The 17,217-nt window shown below is 43.6% G+C and overlaps 1 protein-coding gene across 10 annotated transcripts in view; it reads right to left on the reverse strand.

Moving 5' to 3' along the window:
* CACNA2D1 (calcium voltage-gated channel auxiliary subunit alpha2delta 1) overlaps positions 1 to 14,524 on the reverse strand; it is a 368,618-nt gene extending 354,094 nt beyond the window's left edge. For 8 of the 10 annotated variants that reach the window (XR_014516732.1, XR_014516733.1, XR_014516734.1 and 5 more), the window contains exon 1: positions 13,790 to 14,299. Coding sequence is in view for 6 of the 10 variants with exons in the window: in XM_083463959.1 (XP_083320085.1) it covers positions 13,790 to 13,884 (95 nt within the window). In the remaining 4 variants the exon portion in view is untranslated. Of the gene's footprint in view, positions 1 to 13,789 lie in introns of all 10 variants that reach the window. The other 2 variants (XR_014516731.1, XM_083463958.1) reach the window with 2 other exon arrangements.
* Between the last annotated feature and the right edge of the window lie 2,693 nt (positions 14,525 to 17,217).

A 17,217-nucleotide genomic window follows, 5' to 3' on the forward strand; every position in this document is an offset into this window, starting at 1 on the left:
GGCTGTTCACAACATAAAATTACAATGTAAAAAACACAAAGTACACAATAAAAATAAGAACAAAAACAAACCACTACAGCAATACTGTTGCCGCCCCCACCCCCACCCCCCACCCCTCTCTCTGAATGCTGGAACAGGACTCTTGTCATGGACCAAATTTCATCTCACCTTTTATATATGCAACAAGTTGGACTCCTGCAGGTGGTAGTAGTAGCATTACCATTACCATTAGTATTGTTATTGTATCTATTACATGCCCTTCACCCTAAGGTCCCAAGGTGGGTTACAGCATTAAAAACAATATTAAAAGCAAAAAAAATCCCAAATCATTCCATACGATATAAGAACCAGGCCTTTATTGTAGTGGCACCGACCCTTTGGGTTTTCCTTCCGTTGCATATTACACAGGCACCATCTGTGTTGCTTTATTTGGGTGTCCAATGACCGTTCTCTTTCAACAAGCCTTTTAAGTGGATATCTAATTTAAACTGTTTTTATATTTATTTATTTATTTATTCATTACATTTATGTGCCACCTTTACCGTCCAAGGAGCTCAGGGGGCTGCACACGTCTTGTCCTCCCCTCGATTTCATCCTTACAACAACCCTGTGAGGAAGGCTAGGCTGAGAGGCAGTGACTGACTCCAAGGTCACCCAGGTGAGCTTCATGGCTGAGAGGGGATACACACCCTGCTCCCAGGTCATGGTCCAACTCTATAATTGGCTCTCTATAAGTGGAATTGTTTTTAAATGTTTGTATTAAATTTATAGATGGAATTTTTGTTTAGTGTTTTCATATTTGTTTTATGGCTGTCACAGTTTTACTTGTTTTATAATTGTATATTTCCTTGTTGTGCCCCACCCTGGGACTGATGAAGGGTGGGTAAGAAATCTATTAAATAATATGTCTGTTTTTAGTTTAGATGGCCTCCATTCAGTTAAAGAGGCATTGACCCCAATTTCTGGATTTGCTGTAATACTCAGCAGTTTGCTCAAGGGCTCAAAGTACTTGGCATGTATTGTTTTACCGACCCATACAACAGACCAGTAAGGAAGGTCACACATAAAGGTAAAGGGACCCCTGACTATTGAGTCCAGTCGTGGACGACTCTGGAGTTGCGTGCTCATCTCGCTCTATAGGCCGAGGGAACCGGCATTTGTCCGCAGACAGCTTCCGGGTCATGTGGCCAGCATGACTAAGCCGCTTCTGGCGAACCAGAGCAGTGCACGGAGATGCAGTTTACCTTCCCGCCGGAGTGGTACCTATTTATCTACTTGCACTTTGACGTGCTTTCGAACTGCTAGGTTGGCAGGAGCAGGGACCGAGCAACGGGAACTCACCCCGTCACGGGGATTCAAACTGCCAACCTTCTGATTGGCAAGCCCTAGTGTTATGTACTGAGCTGAATCCTATAACAAAAGGATCCAGAATGCAGCAGTCTGATTGGTCCACAGAAACCACCCAATCCAGCTCCAGGTGGAAGTGAATCAGCCACCTGATTGGCCTACAGGAGCAGCCCGGAATTAGCCAATCATGCAGGGCCCATTGTGTAAATAATGTATATATAGCTAGACATTTTGGGGAAAGTTTCATTCATTGCTACTATGAGCTGAATAAAGAGCATGAAATTCACACTGAACTCCGATTATATTTCACCTAGGCTCTGTGGTTTAGACCACAGTGCTACCCACTTCCCTACAGGGCCTTTGAAAAAAAGATTAAGTGTATGGGAGTAAGAGAAAGAAACACAGACCATCAGTGAGTAGGTTTTGAACTACATGATTGTAGGGTTGGGAGGGGGAAATGAGCACAAGGAAGGCAATATCAGCACCAGAGTAACATAATGACTTCCGCCATATACATTTTCCGTTGCAGTTATTTTTCTCCTCCTTTCTCTCACCTGTCCTTCTCAAGAGCTTTGCAAACTGGAATCGTAGCCCTGGAATTCGTCTTTAAGGAGGGAAAACAGCATGGCACTTTTAAAATATGAAACCTGTATAATAGGGCCTAATAAACACTTAGATAAAAGGACAGAAATGGGTTCGTTTGTTTTAATGTTTTTGTTTATCTTTTAAAAACTGGCCCAACTCTGAGGGGGAAAGTGGTAAGTGAAGGACTAAATACATACTTCAAACAGACTTCCTCAGTTCACAGGTGGAACCAAAAAAATTGCAACTGACAGCTGAAAAGCAGTTGTAAATCCATCTTCCCTGCATGGCCATCCATCAATTTAAAAACCTGATCCAAGCACATTTAAAATTGCTGCTCTTCCTTTCACATATGCACAGCAGCAGAGAGGCTCAAGAAGTGTTTTTAACAGGAACATGTGATACCAATCCAAGATGCAATTAATTTCACTAGCCAGGTGTATGTCAAGGTTCCCTGTGCAACAGATTTAGGGATGGTGCAGGAGGTGAATTTGGTGAGACAAGGATTAGCAGAAGCAAATCCTCTCAAGGGCTAATGCTTGACTCTCCTGACTATGTGTTTGACGCAACAAGGCCCACATACCATGGAACCACGTCATATCTCTTAAGCCCACTTAGCTATTGAGAAGAGCAGCGTTCCTTCTCACACATATGCCAACACAATTGTACTCATGGTCTTCCCCCTTTCACATACAAATGATGAGAAACAATAGGCAATAAATCAACATTACCGGTAAATTTAAACACAGAGAATAAATCTCACTACTTTTATGATGCCATAAGAATTAAATTTGAGTAAAAGTGTTCTAAGTTCTTCTTTCCACCATGGGATCTATCAAAGGAGACTAATAATTAGCCTTTAAAATGGAGTTTTCTCTCATTATATCACATTATGGATGTCCTCCTGCAGCTAAATTCCTGATATTTGCTCACATGTGTGCCTCTGATTGCTTCCAAGTCTCCGCTGTGGCTATCACAAATTTAGAGGCTAAACTTGGCAGTTTGGGACCAGGAGTCCTGAAGGGCTGCCTACTCCCATACAAATTTGTCCAACATTTTAAGAACTGTTCTGCTTGCTCACACAAGTTAGGTGGGTGAAGATTGAGGAGAGGGACTTCCCTGTGGTAGTGCCCCATTTATGCAATGTCAGACATATCTAGGTGGTGCCATCATTGTTACAAGCCAGGATTGTATTTTACAGTAGCCATAAGTGAACAGACGCTTCATGCAGGTGAATAATTCTTCCTTCGTCGGCCTGTTTTGTTTCCATGCTAACCATAAAGGAAGGAAAATCTATTCCTCCACTATCAGCATGGAAATTCAGAAGACTGTGGGGGCATTTGGTAGATGTTTTCCTTTTATTGTAGAATCCTGAGAGGTTAGCAGCCCAGATTTCCATTCCAGCCATGGAGAAGTGGAGTTGTAATCCTCTACAGCCCCCATGAAACACTAGTCCCTTAGCAGACTGGTTTTAAAAACAAAACAGACTAGTAACTTTTGTGGACTTATTTACAAGGTTGGTTTTGTGTATTTAGAAAGTTGGTTTAGGCACTAAGGCCTCTCCTCCTGCAAAGAGGGGAGGAGTTGTGGGCGGGACCCGATGTCCGCCTCAAGCAGGGGGCATTATGCCCCCTGCCACCCACTCACCTGGCTGGCGCACCACGCCCACAGGTAAGCGCCCAATTGGGCAGCTTGGAGGGGGCATGGACGGCAGCTTACCTTGCTGCTGCGCCAGCCATGTGGCCTCATTGTCCGCCTGCCCGTCGCGAGTTTATTCACCTACTGGTGAATAAACCCCTCCTTTTAGGCTCACCCCTCTCCGAGTGGGTGGAATCAGTTGCCGTGATCCAATGCCTAAGCCAATACCTTTTCACTTTCTGCAATCAATAAAGTTGTGGCCTTTCCTTGCCCATTAACCTTATGCTACGTGTCCTGTGTCTTTATTCCACTAAACGGGGATCAGGTCCTCGAACCACAAGTTAAAATTATTTTATCTGTCCACCCAAAGTGGGACTTGCAGGCACTTTACTCCTCCCTGGTCCTTTCTGCTGCTATGCCACACTGAGCCAAGCCAAAGTTTGCTTTAGCGTGCCATCTGAACCAAGACTCGCGGTTAAGTTTTCACCGCATTAATCACAATCAGCGGCCAAAGGTTGTTCTCATGCTTGCTAGGAAACACAAAGGAACACACAGAGACACATATGGTTCCCTAAGCCACGTGATAACTGACCTGAACATGTGGAACTGTTAGCATAATTTCATCCACACATGAATATGAGCCAAGCACAATGATAATATGCAGGGAATTATTTGTGGAGACTGATGCATGCAGTTTCCCCATGAGCCAGCCACACCCCAGTATCTCAGCTTTCCTATTGTTATGAAAGCAGTGTGACAGAATACCACCATGGGCTTCCTAACCCTCCTCTCACTGCGTGTCAGGGCTTGCTTACATTCACAGTCATGGCTGACACAGCACACCAGCACAAACCAGGTACAGTCACGCCTCCCAAGTTACACACAGTCAGTTTTTTGCTGACTCCTAGGTAAGTTCAGTTAGGTTTACTTTTGCAATCTGCCTTGAATAATGATGGTGAGGATTAACGGTCCTAATTCCCCAGGTCTCCAATCATCCTTACGAGAGAAGCAGGTATGGCAGCACAATTTCACTTGTTCTATAAAAAGCGTCTACTGCCTATGAAGCAGATTAATCAGGCTCCCCACCCCACTTTCCAAAGATCATGGCTGCACCATTTTCTGAGGCAACAGAATAAAAGGCAACTCTGAAGTAGTAACTGGTGAGTACAACCAGAAACAAAGTGTTTAGTCCCTCTGGAGATGAGAACCCAAGATAGTCATGTTCTTCCCTCAAGAGAAAGTTCAGTCAAATGAGAAACAGAACAGAATGACAATATTTGAAAACACCACAAAGTGGGTTCCTCCCTCTGATCTGGAAGGCTGTATCCTAGCAACAGAGCTCTTTTGTTTAAAGCTCTGGTACCACCCTCCTTCCTAAACTCTCTTTAACAACAACCACAGATTACCTACTCGAACAGCACTAAGTACACCTGTGGAACTACTATGAATATTGGCATCTGTTTCCTGCATTAGAAGGCAATGAGCCAAGCGGCATGGGGAAGCGATATTCAGTAGCATTAGCCTGTAAACCAAAAATGGTTGTCTTTTTTGGCTAGAGGTCGCTTCTTCCCAGCCAAGCCAGCGAAAGGAAATCTCATCAGCAGACAAAATGAAATAAGGGCATGTGCACTGACTTCACTAGGTCCAAATGCACAAAAAGGATAATTGCTTAAAAACTCATTCTTCCAAACAGTGATTTTACCTACATTAAATCTATGTTAGGAAGGTGGCCCAAATCAATATTTGGAAACACTATAACTTATCACTGCCAATTATTGGTTACAAAGATGTTAATTGCACATTTTGTGTGTATGTGTAGGGCAGGGTATCAGAAAAGGTATTCCTAACAATATTCTAATAAGCATATTTTGTGTGTAGCTTCAGAAATAGGCAATTGGATTGCTGTAATTAACTGCAAAAGCTTGTTGATTTGTTGATGTTATATAATGTCAATCTCTTTCATAAACTCATTAGAATCTTTGTAAATAAATAGTGAAATTTATGCAAAAAGCAAGCAAATCTGGTTGTTGCTTCTTCTTACCATCCCAGGGAGTAATCCAATCAAAGGATTATTGTTGCCAAATAGCATTCTGGAATAAGCGTAGCCAAATTAAAATATGTCAGAACAGAACCAAGCTCTTGTGCCATTCAGTTGAGTGGTCGCTTATTCAGCAATCAATTAACCTGAGATAGCATTTCTTCCAATCTTCGGATTGCGTGCTCAAGGAACAAACCAGCTGTTAAATCTGACAGGGTATCAACGACTCCTACCAAGATAAAGGTGTCTAGATTTTAAGCAGCATGACTCCACACAGAAGACGCACTTTACCTGCCTTTTGGTTAACTGGTCCAAATCAATACCTCTGTATTATGTTCAGTTTTTACTTATATCCAGTTCATCACTGATTTGTTAAGGAAATCTACTGCCTCACCTGGATCCAAAGAAAAGAAGTACCATATTTTTTGCACCATAACACTCACTTTTTTCCTCCTAGAATGTAAGGGGAAATGTCTGTGCGTGTTATGGAGGAAATGCCTACGGGTGGCATGCCTACGGATTTTCCTCCTCTAAAAACTACGTGCGTGTTATGGTTGGGTGCGTGTTATAGAGCGAAAAATACGGTAGGTTGGGTAGATTCCGATTGACAGCCCCAACACCGTAGAAGGGGGAGAGAGAAATGAAGATAGTGAAGGCCTACAGGACAAGACATAGGGAGGATGAAGATTGTGAAGGCCTACAGGACAAGTCATAGGGAGGAACAACTATCGTCTGTCACCACTTTCTGCTGCCTACCTGTGAATTAGAAGCAAACCTGCCACAACTGCCTTGCTTTCAAACTTAGCCCACAAAAGTAATGGAAGCCAATACTATGGAAAAAATAGTACTCAGTGCTGATTAAAGTTTCAGGACAATTAACAGAATCACTCTCCTTCTGTCTTCCAACAGACTGCCAGCCAGTGTCACCAAGACAGTTTCAATCAGGAACCAGCCCAAAACTCAGGCAAGGATTTAGATAATCTGCCACAACTACAATTTCATAGAGTTGAATCACAACTGCTTGCTTGCTTGCTTGATTAACTACCTTCCCGAGAATAGCAAATTGCAAACTGGTCTACATAACTTGTTGGGCTGGGTGATTATTTGGTTTTCAACATCATGTTATATCACCAGCTAAACATTGTGATATATCGATATATCACAATGTCTGAAATAAGGCTGGAGCTATGTAGGGGCATTGGCTGGCTTCATTATTTTTCCCCCATTGTGATTTTTGCATAGCGCTCTCTCTCTCGCACGCGCACACACACACACACACACACACACAGACATATCATTATTTGCAATATATTGCCAGGTCAAAAATTATGAAAGCGAAATCATGATACAGACTTCAAACCAGTTTGGGACAATAATGCACAACATGATTTGCAATATATTGCTGGGTCAAAAATTATGAAACTGATATCACTAGGCCAGCTTACTCAGTCATCAAGAATGGAAACACATCCAAGGATCTACAATGAAGGAAGGAAGGCTTGAAACATCTCCAGTATGATGCCTACATGAGAACGCTTTCAAGGAATTTTATTAGCTAAGTGTCCCAAACAGAAGTTACTGAGAGTCACAGATATTCCTAAGTCCGAAGCAGAGGAATAAGTTGACAGAACCCTCCCACTACCTGGAAAAGGCTCTGACAAATGGCACAATGTAAAGGCAGCATGTTCTCTTTGCCACCATAACCAGCACAAAACAGGCTTCCAAATGGGCTTTTAACTAGATCCTACCAGTGAAAGAGGGTTTAAGGGCTATTGTATCAATATCCCCAGCAACCATCTAGATCCCCATCTGGTCTATCACTCTCTAGAGATAGGTGATACTAACTATTTCTCCACACCTGAAGAAGCTACAGGCACCTGATAATTTCCAGGTAAAGCCTGAATTATCTGTCTATAACAAGGGAGCTATATTATGCTCATATACTTGTTAAATCTCCAGAAGATGTGCTTCAATAACACTAAAGCAAAATTTTTGGCTTCCACTGAACAAAAAAAATGATCATTGAAGGTAATCCTTGTACTTCTGTGTAGAAAGCATGGGCATGACATATCAGTAGAAATGCCTTCCAGAAGGTGAGTTTCCTACAGGGAATCCAGCAACGCTAAACCCATTGTTTTTGAATGATTTCAAATGGGCTGGTGTCATCTGCATAGCCATGCAACTTGTGAAGATGGACATTTTGTATATATTCCATTAGAGGACATCAGCAATATGCTGATAGGACTGCACTCTATGGAATAGGTTTGGCCAGGGACGAATCTCTCTAGTCTTCTCCAATAATATAATCTTCCAAGGAAAAGGGTGGATCTATAATGCCCTGTGCTATTATGGGGCTGCTCCACTCTAGTATCTCCCAGTGGCCCTACAGCAGTGGTACCTGGGCCGTGGAAGACATCACAGCAAATTGGCCTTATGGTAGTATTCAACTTTCAAAAGGAGGTAGAATATTTTCCCAAGTCCTGTTCCCTCCTACTAGGAATATTATATCAATATTTCTTTAAGATATAGAAGACTTACAAATGGTTTGGAAACCCCATGCTCAGTAACATGCCCAAATTCACATGAAAATCAGTGGCACATGAATTAGCTGAAAGCCAGAAAATAAAGTGCTGCACTGGGCAGTCTCTCAGCATTTGTCTTTTCGTAGGAATAGTCTTTATACCACATGTTTCATTGGCAACTAAAAAAATTTCAGGGTTTTCATCAGGGGATTCAAGTGATCCATTTGATTCAGCATGGCAAATTAAGAAGTGGATTCAAATTATCACATTTATAGCAATAAAACATCAATACAAATGAAATTGCACCAGAAGACCACAATCAGGTTTTTGGTATAATGTAATTTCCACTTAAGGTGACAAATTATGTTGACCAACAAAGGAATGGTTTAAAGAGTAACTGCCGATACTAGTCCTGGAACAGATTTAAACATTTTTCAGGAAAAGTTGCCTAAAGCAACAGGTGATAGTGACCAAGATCAAGATGCTTAGTACAAGAAGCATCAAGAATTTAGCAAAGAAGAAAAGAGCACTACTGGTATTTATAAGGGCATGATTCACATGATACAGAGATGCTGTTCTCACACAAAGGGTTTCCATAAGCCTCAAAAGCCTGTACACACACACACACACACACACACACTTAATATGCAACAGGCAACATGAGGTGTCTTCAACTCTTCCATGTCTCCATCCATTCATCCTTCTCTGCCCCTTTACTCATGCTCCTGTTGGGTCCTATAGGTATCCTCTGTAAATAGGTGCTACACCTGTGCTCTGTGGATCATGCCCCAAGTAATAATAGAAACCAGACTTCCGTATCTGAAATTTATACACTATTCTATGCACAACCCTCCACTGATCACCCTAATTCAAATAAATACTTTGGTCAGGGAGGGGGAAAAAGTCGTCAGAAGGAGAATACAATGATCAAAGCTCTAGCCAAGTAAAAACTTATAATGATTGATTAATGGAAAAAAGCACTTGTACTCAGAATGCCAGAAGTATTCCGGCTCCAATTATAGAGAATGGGTTGAGACTGCAATAATAGCCTTTCGCCTACCTGCTTGGTCCTGAGCAACCTGTAGGGGACTTGCTTCATTGTTTTAAAGAGAACTTGCATTCATGTAATATATTTAGGAATTGGGTATAAACTTTTATTCTTACTGATTACTGCATTACTAGCTGATCTAGACAGGGTTGTTGTTTTTTAATTATCCTTTAGTAAATGTTAAAGGGTGTATTAGAGGATTCTTCTGGAGAATAATTGCAAATTAGCATTTGCTTTTTGTGTGTACTAAAGATTGATTAGATGAATTTTAACAGCCCACTGAAAGCAAAATTCCCATTGCCTTTGTTGCCTTGAAGACCTAAAGCAAGCCTTCTGCTATTAGTCAATCTAGCAAGTGAGATTATTTGAAAGAAGGAAAGGACAGTGTAGCTACACATTCACACATTCTAAGTTAGATGGAAGAGTCATAGACATAGCAGCAATATAAGAATCAAGAGGTGGAAAGACACCTTGGCAGCCTAATTTCTTTTTAGTGAAAATGAGGCTGGCAAAGTCCCAGGCACCTCAATATTTCAATGTTTGCTGCAAGAATAATACACTTCCCTCCCCCTAGAAAATATCCTTTCATGGGTATCAATGCAGTTCAACAGTAATTTTTAAAAATACCCCAATGACAAAAAATTGGTATATTTAATATTTTGCAATGTTTACATTATCTGCTAATATTAGTATACGTAAAAAGCTGTACACAAATGAAGGTGCAAAAATTCCAATATTCAGCTTCCTTTGGTCATTTTCTTAAAAATGAACATAGTGCTCTTTCAACACATCTAGTCCACGCACCCCCATGTGACACCTACAAAGCAACAGGCTTGTAGTAATAATTGCAGCCAACAAAAGTATAAGTTATTGATTGGCATATTAGGCACCCAACTCATGATTGTTAATTTTAACTACCATTAAAATGTTAACTATATTTTACAAAAAGTTAACTGCACTTTAACTACAGTGGTTTATGCTTCCTATGCTTCAAGCTACAAGTGGCACTTAAAACAGGATGGTGGGAGAAATCTACGAAGGCGACGCTGTACACCCAGCTCCAAATGTATTACATCTTCTGGCTATTCTGCCTCTTGTACATGGAAGCTCTCTCCCCTGAATAACTGCCACAGTAAATGATAATTTCCACTATGTAAAGCATGTGGGAAAGTTATGAAACACACATGTGTTCAACAATTTACCCTTCATTAAAGGCTATTTTAAAGTATTTGAAATAGAACTTTGATACCCATGACATGTGGTGGGTGATCCAGTATTTCATTGATAGTAAGGTATCTTAACAGTTATACTGTTAAGTACACAATGAATCACTTAGTCCTAAGCACATCTACTATGATGTAAGTCTTACTGAACTCAGATATTTCTACCGTTAGTATGTTTAGGCCATACTAAACATTTAGTATGTATTTTATGCTAAACATTCCAAACATTTAGTTTGTATTGGGAACAGTTAAATAATACCACCCTCTCAAGCTGATTGCTAAAAGGGAGATTCCTTAAAGACCTTGTGTTCTATACTTTATACCTGAGCAAATGGTGTGTAAAATTCTCCCAATTTCAGAACAGAATGTTTTTAATTTGATTTATTTAGTCTGAATGGATCCTGAAAATAGAAAGCAACAAGGAATGCCTCATACTCATTTTCAGATTGGCTTTTAAAAATAGCATTAAATAGGGATGGTATTTTTTAAAAAAAGAAAGAAAAGAAAAAACACAAGCACACCTAGACATAAGGCTCAATGAAATTCAAATAATTCCACCCTCAATTCATGAAACATACCACACAATCATCACTGCTTGGACAAAACATTCAAATTAATGCTCTAAACGAAAAGGGATTCTTTTCATTTTAAAACCATGAGACAATACAAAATATTTTGGGACATAACACCCATCTGAAATGTGTAAAAGAGCACATTCCATCTCATTTTAAAACCTCTTTTTAACACAAGGCAATGCTGTGCTTGTTTTCTGCTAGAACAATTTATAAATAGTTACATATGCAGTATCTCCAAGTTTAGCTTGCATATCATTCTAGAAATCTGACAAGTTCATACTGAATAGTGTTGCCTATATATATGCTCTGTTGTGTGTATGGTAAAAATGCCAGTAATTGTTTTTTAGTTTGTTTTTTAAATCATACTAGATGAAGAATTACCATTGGGAGACAAAGTACAATTTTAATCAATAGGTGTTGATAAAATATTTACTTATTTAAAATGCATTTTAATACATGCATGTAACCATGAAACAAGCATATTAAAGAACATTTACTGGTAGAAAATTTATAAGGCAAAAGATTAACAACAAAAAGTAGGCATTTCTAAACAGCTGGTTATTATTAAATATATATTCCTGAAAATTCAGAAGGTTTTTCCCCCTCCCCTAAATGCTGTACTTGTAAATTGTATATCATTTTGAAAGAATGAACAAATGAAAGACCCTTCCAAATACGAGGATGAAAAGGTCCAGGGATTGTTTTGCTTTTAGTTGCAATTATTATTTGGAACCAGCTTTTTAACTGCTCATCAAAAGATTTCGATTTGTTGGCCTCTGCTTTCTGGTTTAACTACATCTGCATTTAATTCTTTACTTGGCAACATCCCGGATTTGATTTGTCTTTGTTTCCTTCCTGTACTAGAAGAGGGGATTTCTAGTTATTATTATAAACAACCTAACACATCTTCAAGCAGCACCTGTAACTTCCCTTTTCCTTTTTCAAATAGGCATCTTTCAGCTTTCCTGCTGGTTTATTCCCCAGCCAAAACCTCATTTCTCTGCCTTGAAACAAAGGAATATTCTTGCAGGATACTTTGGAAATGAAACAGCCTGTGTTGTGGACAGAATCCATAAGGTCTACAGTACTTCTTTCCGCTCAAAGAAGCAACTGTCTTAAGAGACTGTAACACCAAGCCAATTTGTTTCTTCTGTTCAGCTCCCTCTCTTGAGCAGCTTATCTTTTTTGCATCTCTGGTCCTTGCTCCCATTTTCCTTTCCTCTAACCATAAATGCAGCGGCCAAGTAATCAGCCTGGCTTAGACACACATTTCTGCACAGTGCAAGTCCCATTAAAGTTTTAGGCATTCAACAGCAAGTGACAGGATACATCTGTGGTAAACCCAAACACTAACCTCCCACTAAACCAAACCAAAGTAGGGATGGAAAATTATGACAATTTTTTTTCAGGCTGGGCAGTTTTGCTTTTGGAGGATGCTTTTGCTTCAGAATGGCAAAGAGCCAGCTCAAGGAAATGTGATGGCAGTGATGGTGGAATCCACCAGCTTGAGCCAGGCTTCATTTAACCATTCTAAAAAGGTGGGATTCCTAGCCCAGCTCTCTCCCTTAACTTTCTCCTTCTAGCCCTGAGCCCAGCCCCTTTCGAGCTTACACTTGGGGAGAGGAAGCACACAGAGAGATCCGAACCTCACTGAACCAGCTAGCTAATTGGTGAACTGCACTTAGAACAATCCCTGTAAAGTCCTCCTTCCACACCAACTGAACCAGCAGAGTACACTTTCCATTTTCCAAGAATGCAGGCTGCTAGCATTGCTCTGTGTGTGTGTCTGTGTGTTTTACCTCTGCATAAAATGTGTTACAGTGAGTCATTCACACTAAGATGCTTAATGATGGTGGCTGCCTAGATTTAAGAACTAAAGTGTTTCTGAGGCAACACAGATCAGTCACCGCAATTCTTACTTTAACTCTCCCTGGCAAAAAAAAACCAGACATTGGCCTATTTATTTATTTTCTGCCTTCCTTTCTTGATGTGAACCTCTTGCCCTGCTCTGGGCAAGTTTTCTGCTAATCACTGCCTGCTGCTTTCAAGATGCTATCCTGCACTCATGCAAGGCAGCAAACGGAAAGCAGACCATAATTAGCAGCACTCGCCGATGCATCGCCTAACGAGATCATCGCTAAATCTGAGAACACCCAGCTACCTCGCATAGCATGTCAGAACAGGGGGAAAGGGAGAGGGAGAGAGAAACCCACCAACTGCTCTGGGTTTGCACATGCGTGGATGCTTGCAAAGCCCCCCACACACGCGCAAAACCAGCCCTGGAACTGTCACAACATTCATGTCACACCCGGGAAGCACGAAGGTTACAATGCGCGTTAGAAAACTTAAACGTTGCATCGCGACTTCGGCTTCGGGGCCTTTCAGGAAAATGCATTTCTCTAGACAACACAGGCACGCTTTCCTTTCAAATGCTTCTTTTTTTGCCCCAAATCTCCACGAGGTCAAAACAGCCATTCAAGTCCCAGCGGCGGCGGCGGCGAGGAAACTAGAAACTTTCCTCTGAGCCCATCTATTTGGAGATGCTGTCGATCCCTCGCCGGAGTCTCCCGGGCTGGGCTGGGCTCCGGCGGGCAGGGGGCAGCCGCAGGCCCCTCAGCCCAGCCCGGAGCCGGGCAGCCTACCAGTTGCTACTCTGCTCCAGCTGAGGGATCCCGCCTCGCTCCGGATCCGCCCGCCTTGGCGAGCCCCGGCACTCCTGCTCCTCCCGGTTCCCTTCCTGGGGCGACATCTCCTCCGCCCTGCCTGCCTGCCTGCCTCGACTTCTCTCTACCCTGCCGGACTCAGGTGGGACTTACGTGGTGGCAGAAGGGAAGGGCCCGTCGGCGGAGAGGTTTATCACCAAGGACTGCAAAAGGGTCAGGGTGAAAAAGAGCCACCAGCCAGCAGCCATCTTCCTGATCGAAGATCGATGCCCCCTTGCCCACAAGTGCCGGAGAAAAGGAGGAGGAGGAGGAGGGCAGAAGAATAATAATGTTGATGGTGATGGTGATGATGCTGATGAGAGTGGAGAAGTTAAAAAAATAAGAAGCGGGGCGAGCACGGGAGGAATAAGACTAATCAATCAATCTCTCCCTCTCTCTCCTCTTCTGCGCGAAGCCACAGGCAGCTTCCGAGAAGAAGAAGCAGGAGGCAGCGGCTCCTCGGGGGCGGAGAGGCGGAGGGAAGCGGCGGCCGCGCTGGGCGGGTGGAGGCGGGCGGGCGGGAGACGCAGCCAGAGGCTCTCGCTACTCGGGCGGCGGCGGCAGCTTCTGCGCGCTGTGATCCGCCGCCATCGGGGCTACTTTTGTAACAGATCCCGGATCCCTCCCTCGCGCGCGCGCGCGCCTGGCTCTTTCGGGGTGGGGTGGTGCGTGCGCGCGCGTCTCCTCCTCCCCTGATTTATGCCCCCGATTGCAGGCAGGCAGGCAGGCAGCCGGGAGGGGGGAGGGGGAGGTGGGCGTCTGGGTTTCCTCCCGCGATCTGGGGGCGGGGGAGGGGGAGTCCTCCTCCGAGGGCGAGGAGCTTCGCCATACAAGGGAATCGAGGGAAACTCCCCAAGTTCAGGGTCTGGTCTTCCCCGAGGTGCGAGCAGGGCGGGGCGGGGTCTGGTCCAGGCTGCTGCAGCCGGCATGCTAAGGTGCTTGTGGTTGTTGTTGTTCTCGTCGTCATTATGATTAGAAAATAGGTGCCGCCCGAAGATCGCAGGGCGCTTCACAACATAAAAATGCCAAAGTTTGATCCATGCCGAAGTCCGGCTGCCAGGCAGGTACTAGAGGGACTGGAGTTGCAATGGGTTGCCAAGGTCTTGATGGCACTCGCTTGGCGAACATCCCCTGCAAAGGAGCTGGAGACAAAGCACGCCCGGGGGGATCTTCCAGCTCCATAGGTGAGTGCAGAAGGGGGCAGCGCCAGCTCCGTGTCGTCAGCGAGGATCCCAGGGCCAAGCTACGCGTCTAAGAAGGGCTCTAACATGGGCATTTATTTGTTCGATAGCGACTGAACTGGGTTGTTGCTGTGTTTCCATCTGCTGAGCGAGGGGGCAAAGTGAACAGATTCTAATTAGAGGAGGGGGGAAAGATGCAGCCAGAAAGACTTTAATCAGTCAAGAGAGAGGAGGGGGCGAGTTACAGCCTGCAGAACAGAAGATTTCCCTGAGGGTTGCCACCCTTTTCCAAACACACAGCAAACCTTTACCAAGGAGAACTGCTGCAGCTTCTGGCCATTAGTCATTATCAACCCCCAACTCTCTCTCTCTTGACTTCTCCAGGGCAACCAGGTAGCTATTCAACATGCACAGAGACAGGGATGCAGACACAGCCCTCCAGCATCACTGTAGCAGCCAGGGAGAAGCTGGTGATGCCCCCATGGTTTTGTCTTGTGCAGTTCAAAAGTGCATGGCAGACCCTTGATGTAAGGGCTATAACATCTCATTTCTTTCATTTATTTATTACTTACATTTATTACATACATTTTCAGTGCCTGGTTGTTGTGATCGGAGTGACATTCCTTTTTCTGACCAGCCCTGCTTATTATCCTGGCAAAGGGTATGTTTGACAGCTGGCTGGGTTTGGGTTGGGACTTAAAACCTTTTCAGAGAGAAGCCTGAGAACTCTGATTGCCGGCACAGATTGCTGCCCTCCTGCCCATGGAGCTATTAGCAGGGGTAGACACTGCTGGACTCCAACCCCCGACATCCCTGACCATTGGCCATGCTGTCTGGGAGTGATGGGAGGTGGAGCCCAAGAACATCTGTAAGGGGCCGCATTGCCTACTCCTGAGCTATTGCATTACTTATACCAGTGTTTTGCAAACTTGGGTCTCCAGCTGTTGTTGAACTACCACTCCCATCATCCCTGACTACTGGCCCTGCTAGCTAGGAATGTTGGGAGTTGGAGTCCAGCAACAGCTAGGGACCCAAATTTCATAAATGCTGATCTATTCTAAGGAGAAGAGGGACGCGGGTGGCACTGTGGGTTAAACCACAGAGCCTAGGACTTGCTGATCAGAAGTGAGCTCCCGTTGCTCAGTCCCTGCTCCTGCCAACCTAGCAGTTCGAAAGCACGTCAAAGTGCAAGTAGATAAATAGGTACCGCTCCGGCGGGAAGGTAAACGGTGTTTCCGTGTGCTGCTCTGGTTCACCAGAAGCGGCTTAGACATGCTGGACACATGACCCAGAAGCTGTACGCCGGCTCCCTCGGCCAATAAAGCGAGATGAGCGCCGCAACCCCAGAGTCAGCCACGACTGGACCTAGTGGTCAGGGGTCCCTTTACCTTTACTAAGGAGAAGAGCTGTGGTCTCTTCCTGGCTAAATGCATAGGGAAAGGTACTGGAGAAGTTTGTGATGTCACTTTATTGTTCCTGCGGTTACTGTATGCTGATTAGTGCATTGACTCACGGGAGCATTGTTATCGACGCTGAGATTGCTCTGTGTCATCATAATTACTAAATACACTATGGGAAGGGCTGTCTTTGTTGCTGTGCTGCCTTTTTTTGTATTGCTATATTACTGTGCTTCTGAAGAAGCGGAGGATACAAACTAGTTACGGTATACCAGAGTAAGATCCATTCCCGCTATAAGATGGTCTCGCATGTTTATGAAATGATGCTTTGTAATGATCTAAAAGGTGACAGGCAAAAGGCAGCCCTGGTGGAATTCTCTCCAGGGATCCCGGTGTTTGGCAAATGAGCAACAAACTGTGGATTCTGTTTTGAAGCAAAATTCCTCCTGGAGCGCAATCCTATACATGTCTACTCAGGAGCAGATCCAATCAAGTTCAAGGGGCTTACTCCCAGTTAAATGTGTTTGGTTGCTGCTGCCTAAAGAGTCAAACTCTGACTCCAAGCAAGAACTCCAGATCTTTGACTTTGGGGCTTGACTTGACCTGAACTATGTACTATATCTCATGCTATTTTAAATATGGAACATGTTTCTCATTGTAAAGATACAAACATCTGGTTCTCCAGATCTTATTAGTGTGCTGCTTCCATTATTCCAGACCACTGGCCATGCCAGCTGGAGCAGAGAGGAGCTGGAGTCCAGCTACATTTTAGAAGCTACAGGTTTCCCATTCCTGCTTTAGAATAACATGGTTACTAGCACAAGACTATAAATGCCTACTCAGAAATAAGCCCCATAAAGTTCAATAGGGCTTACACCCAGGTAAATGTGCATAGGATTGCAACCTAAGTCAGCTAGTAGTTCATAACAGAAGTGAAGTTTGAATTGGGGATTTGGGGCTTCCA

This window comes from Podarcis liolepis (assembly GCF_965112155.1).
Source record: "Podarcis liolepis genome assembly, chromosome: 10".
NCBI classification, from domain to species: Eukaryota; Metazoa; Chordata; class Lepidosauria; order Squamata; family Lacertidae; genus Podarcis; species Podarcis liolepis.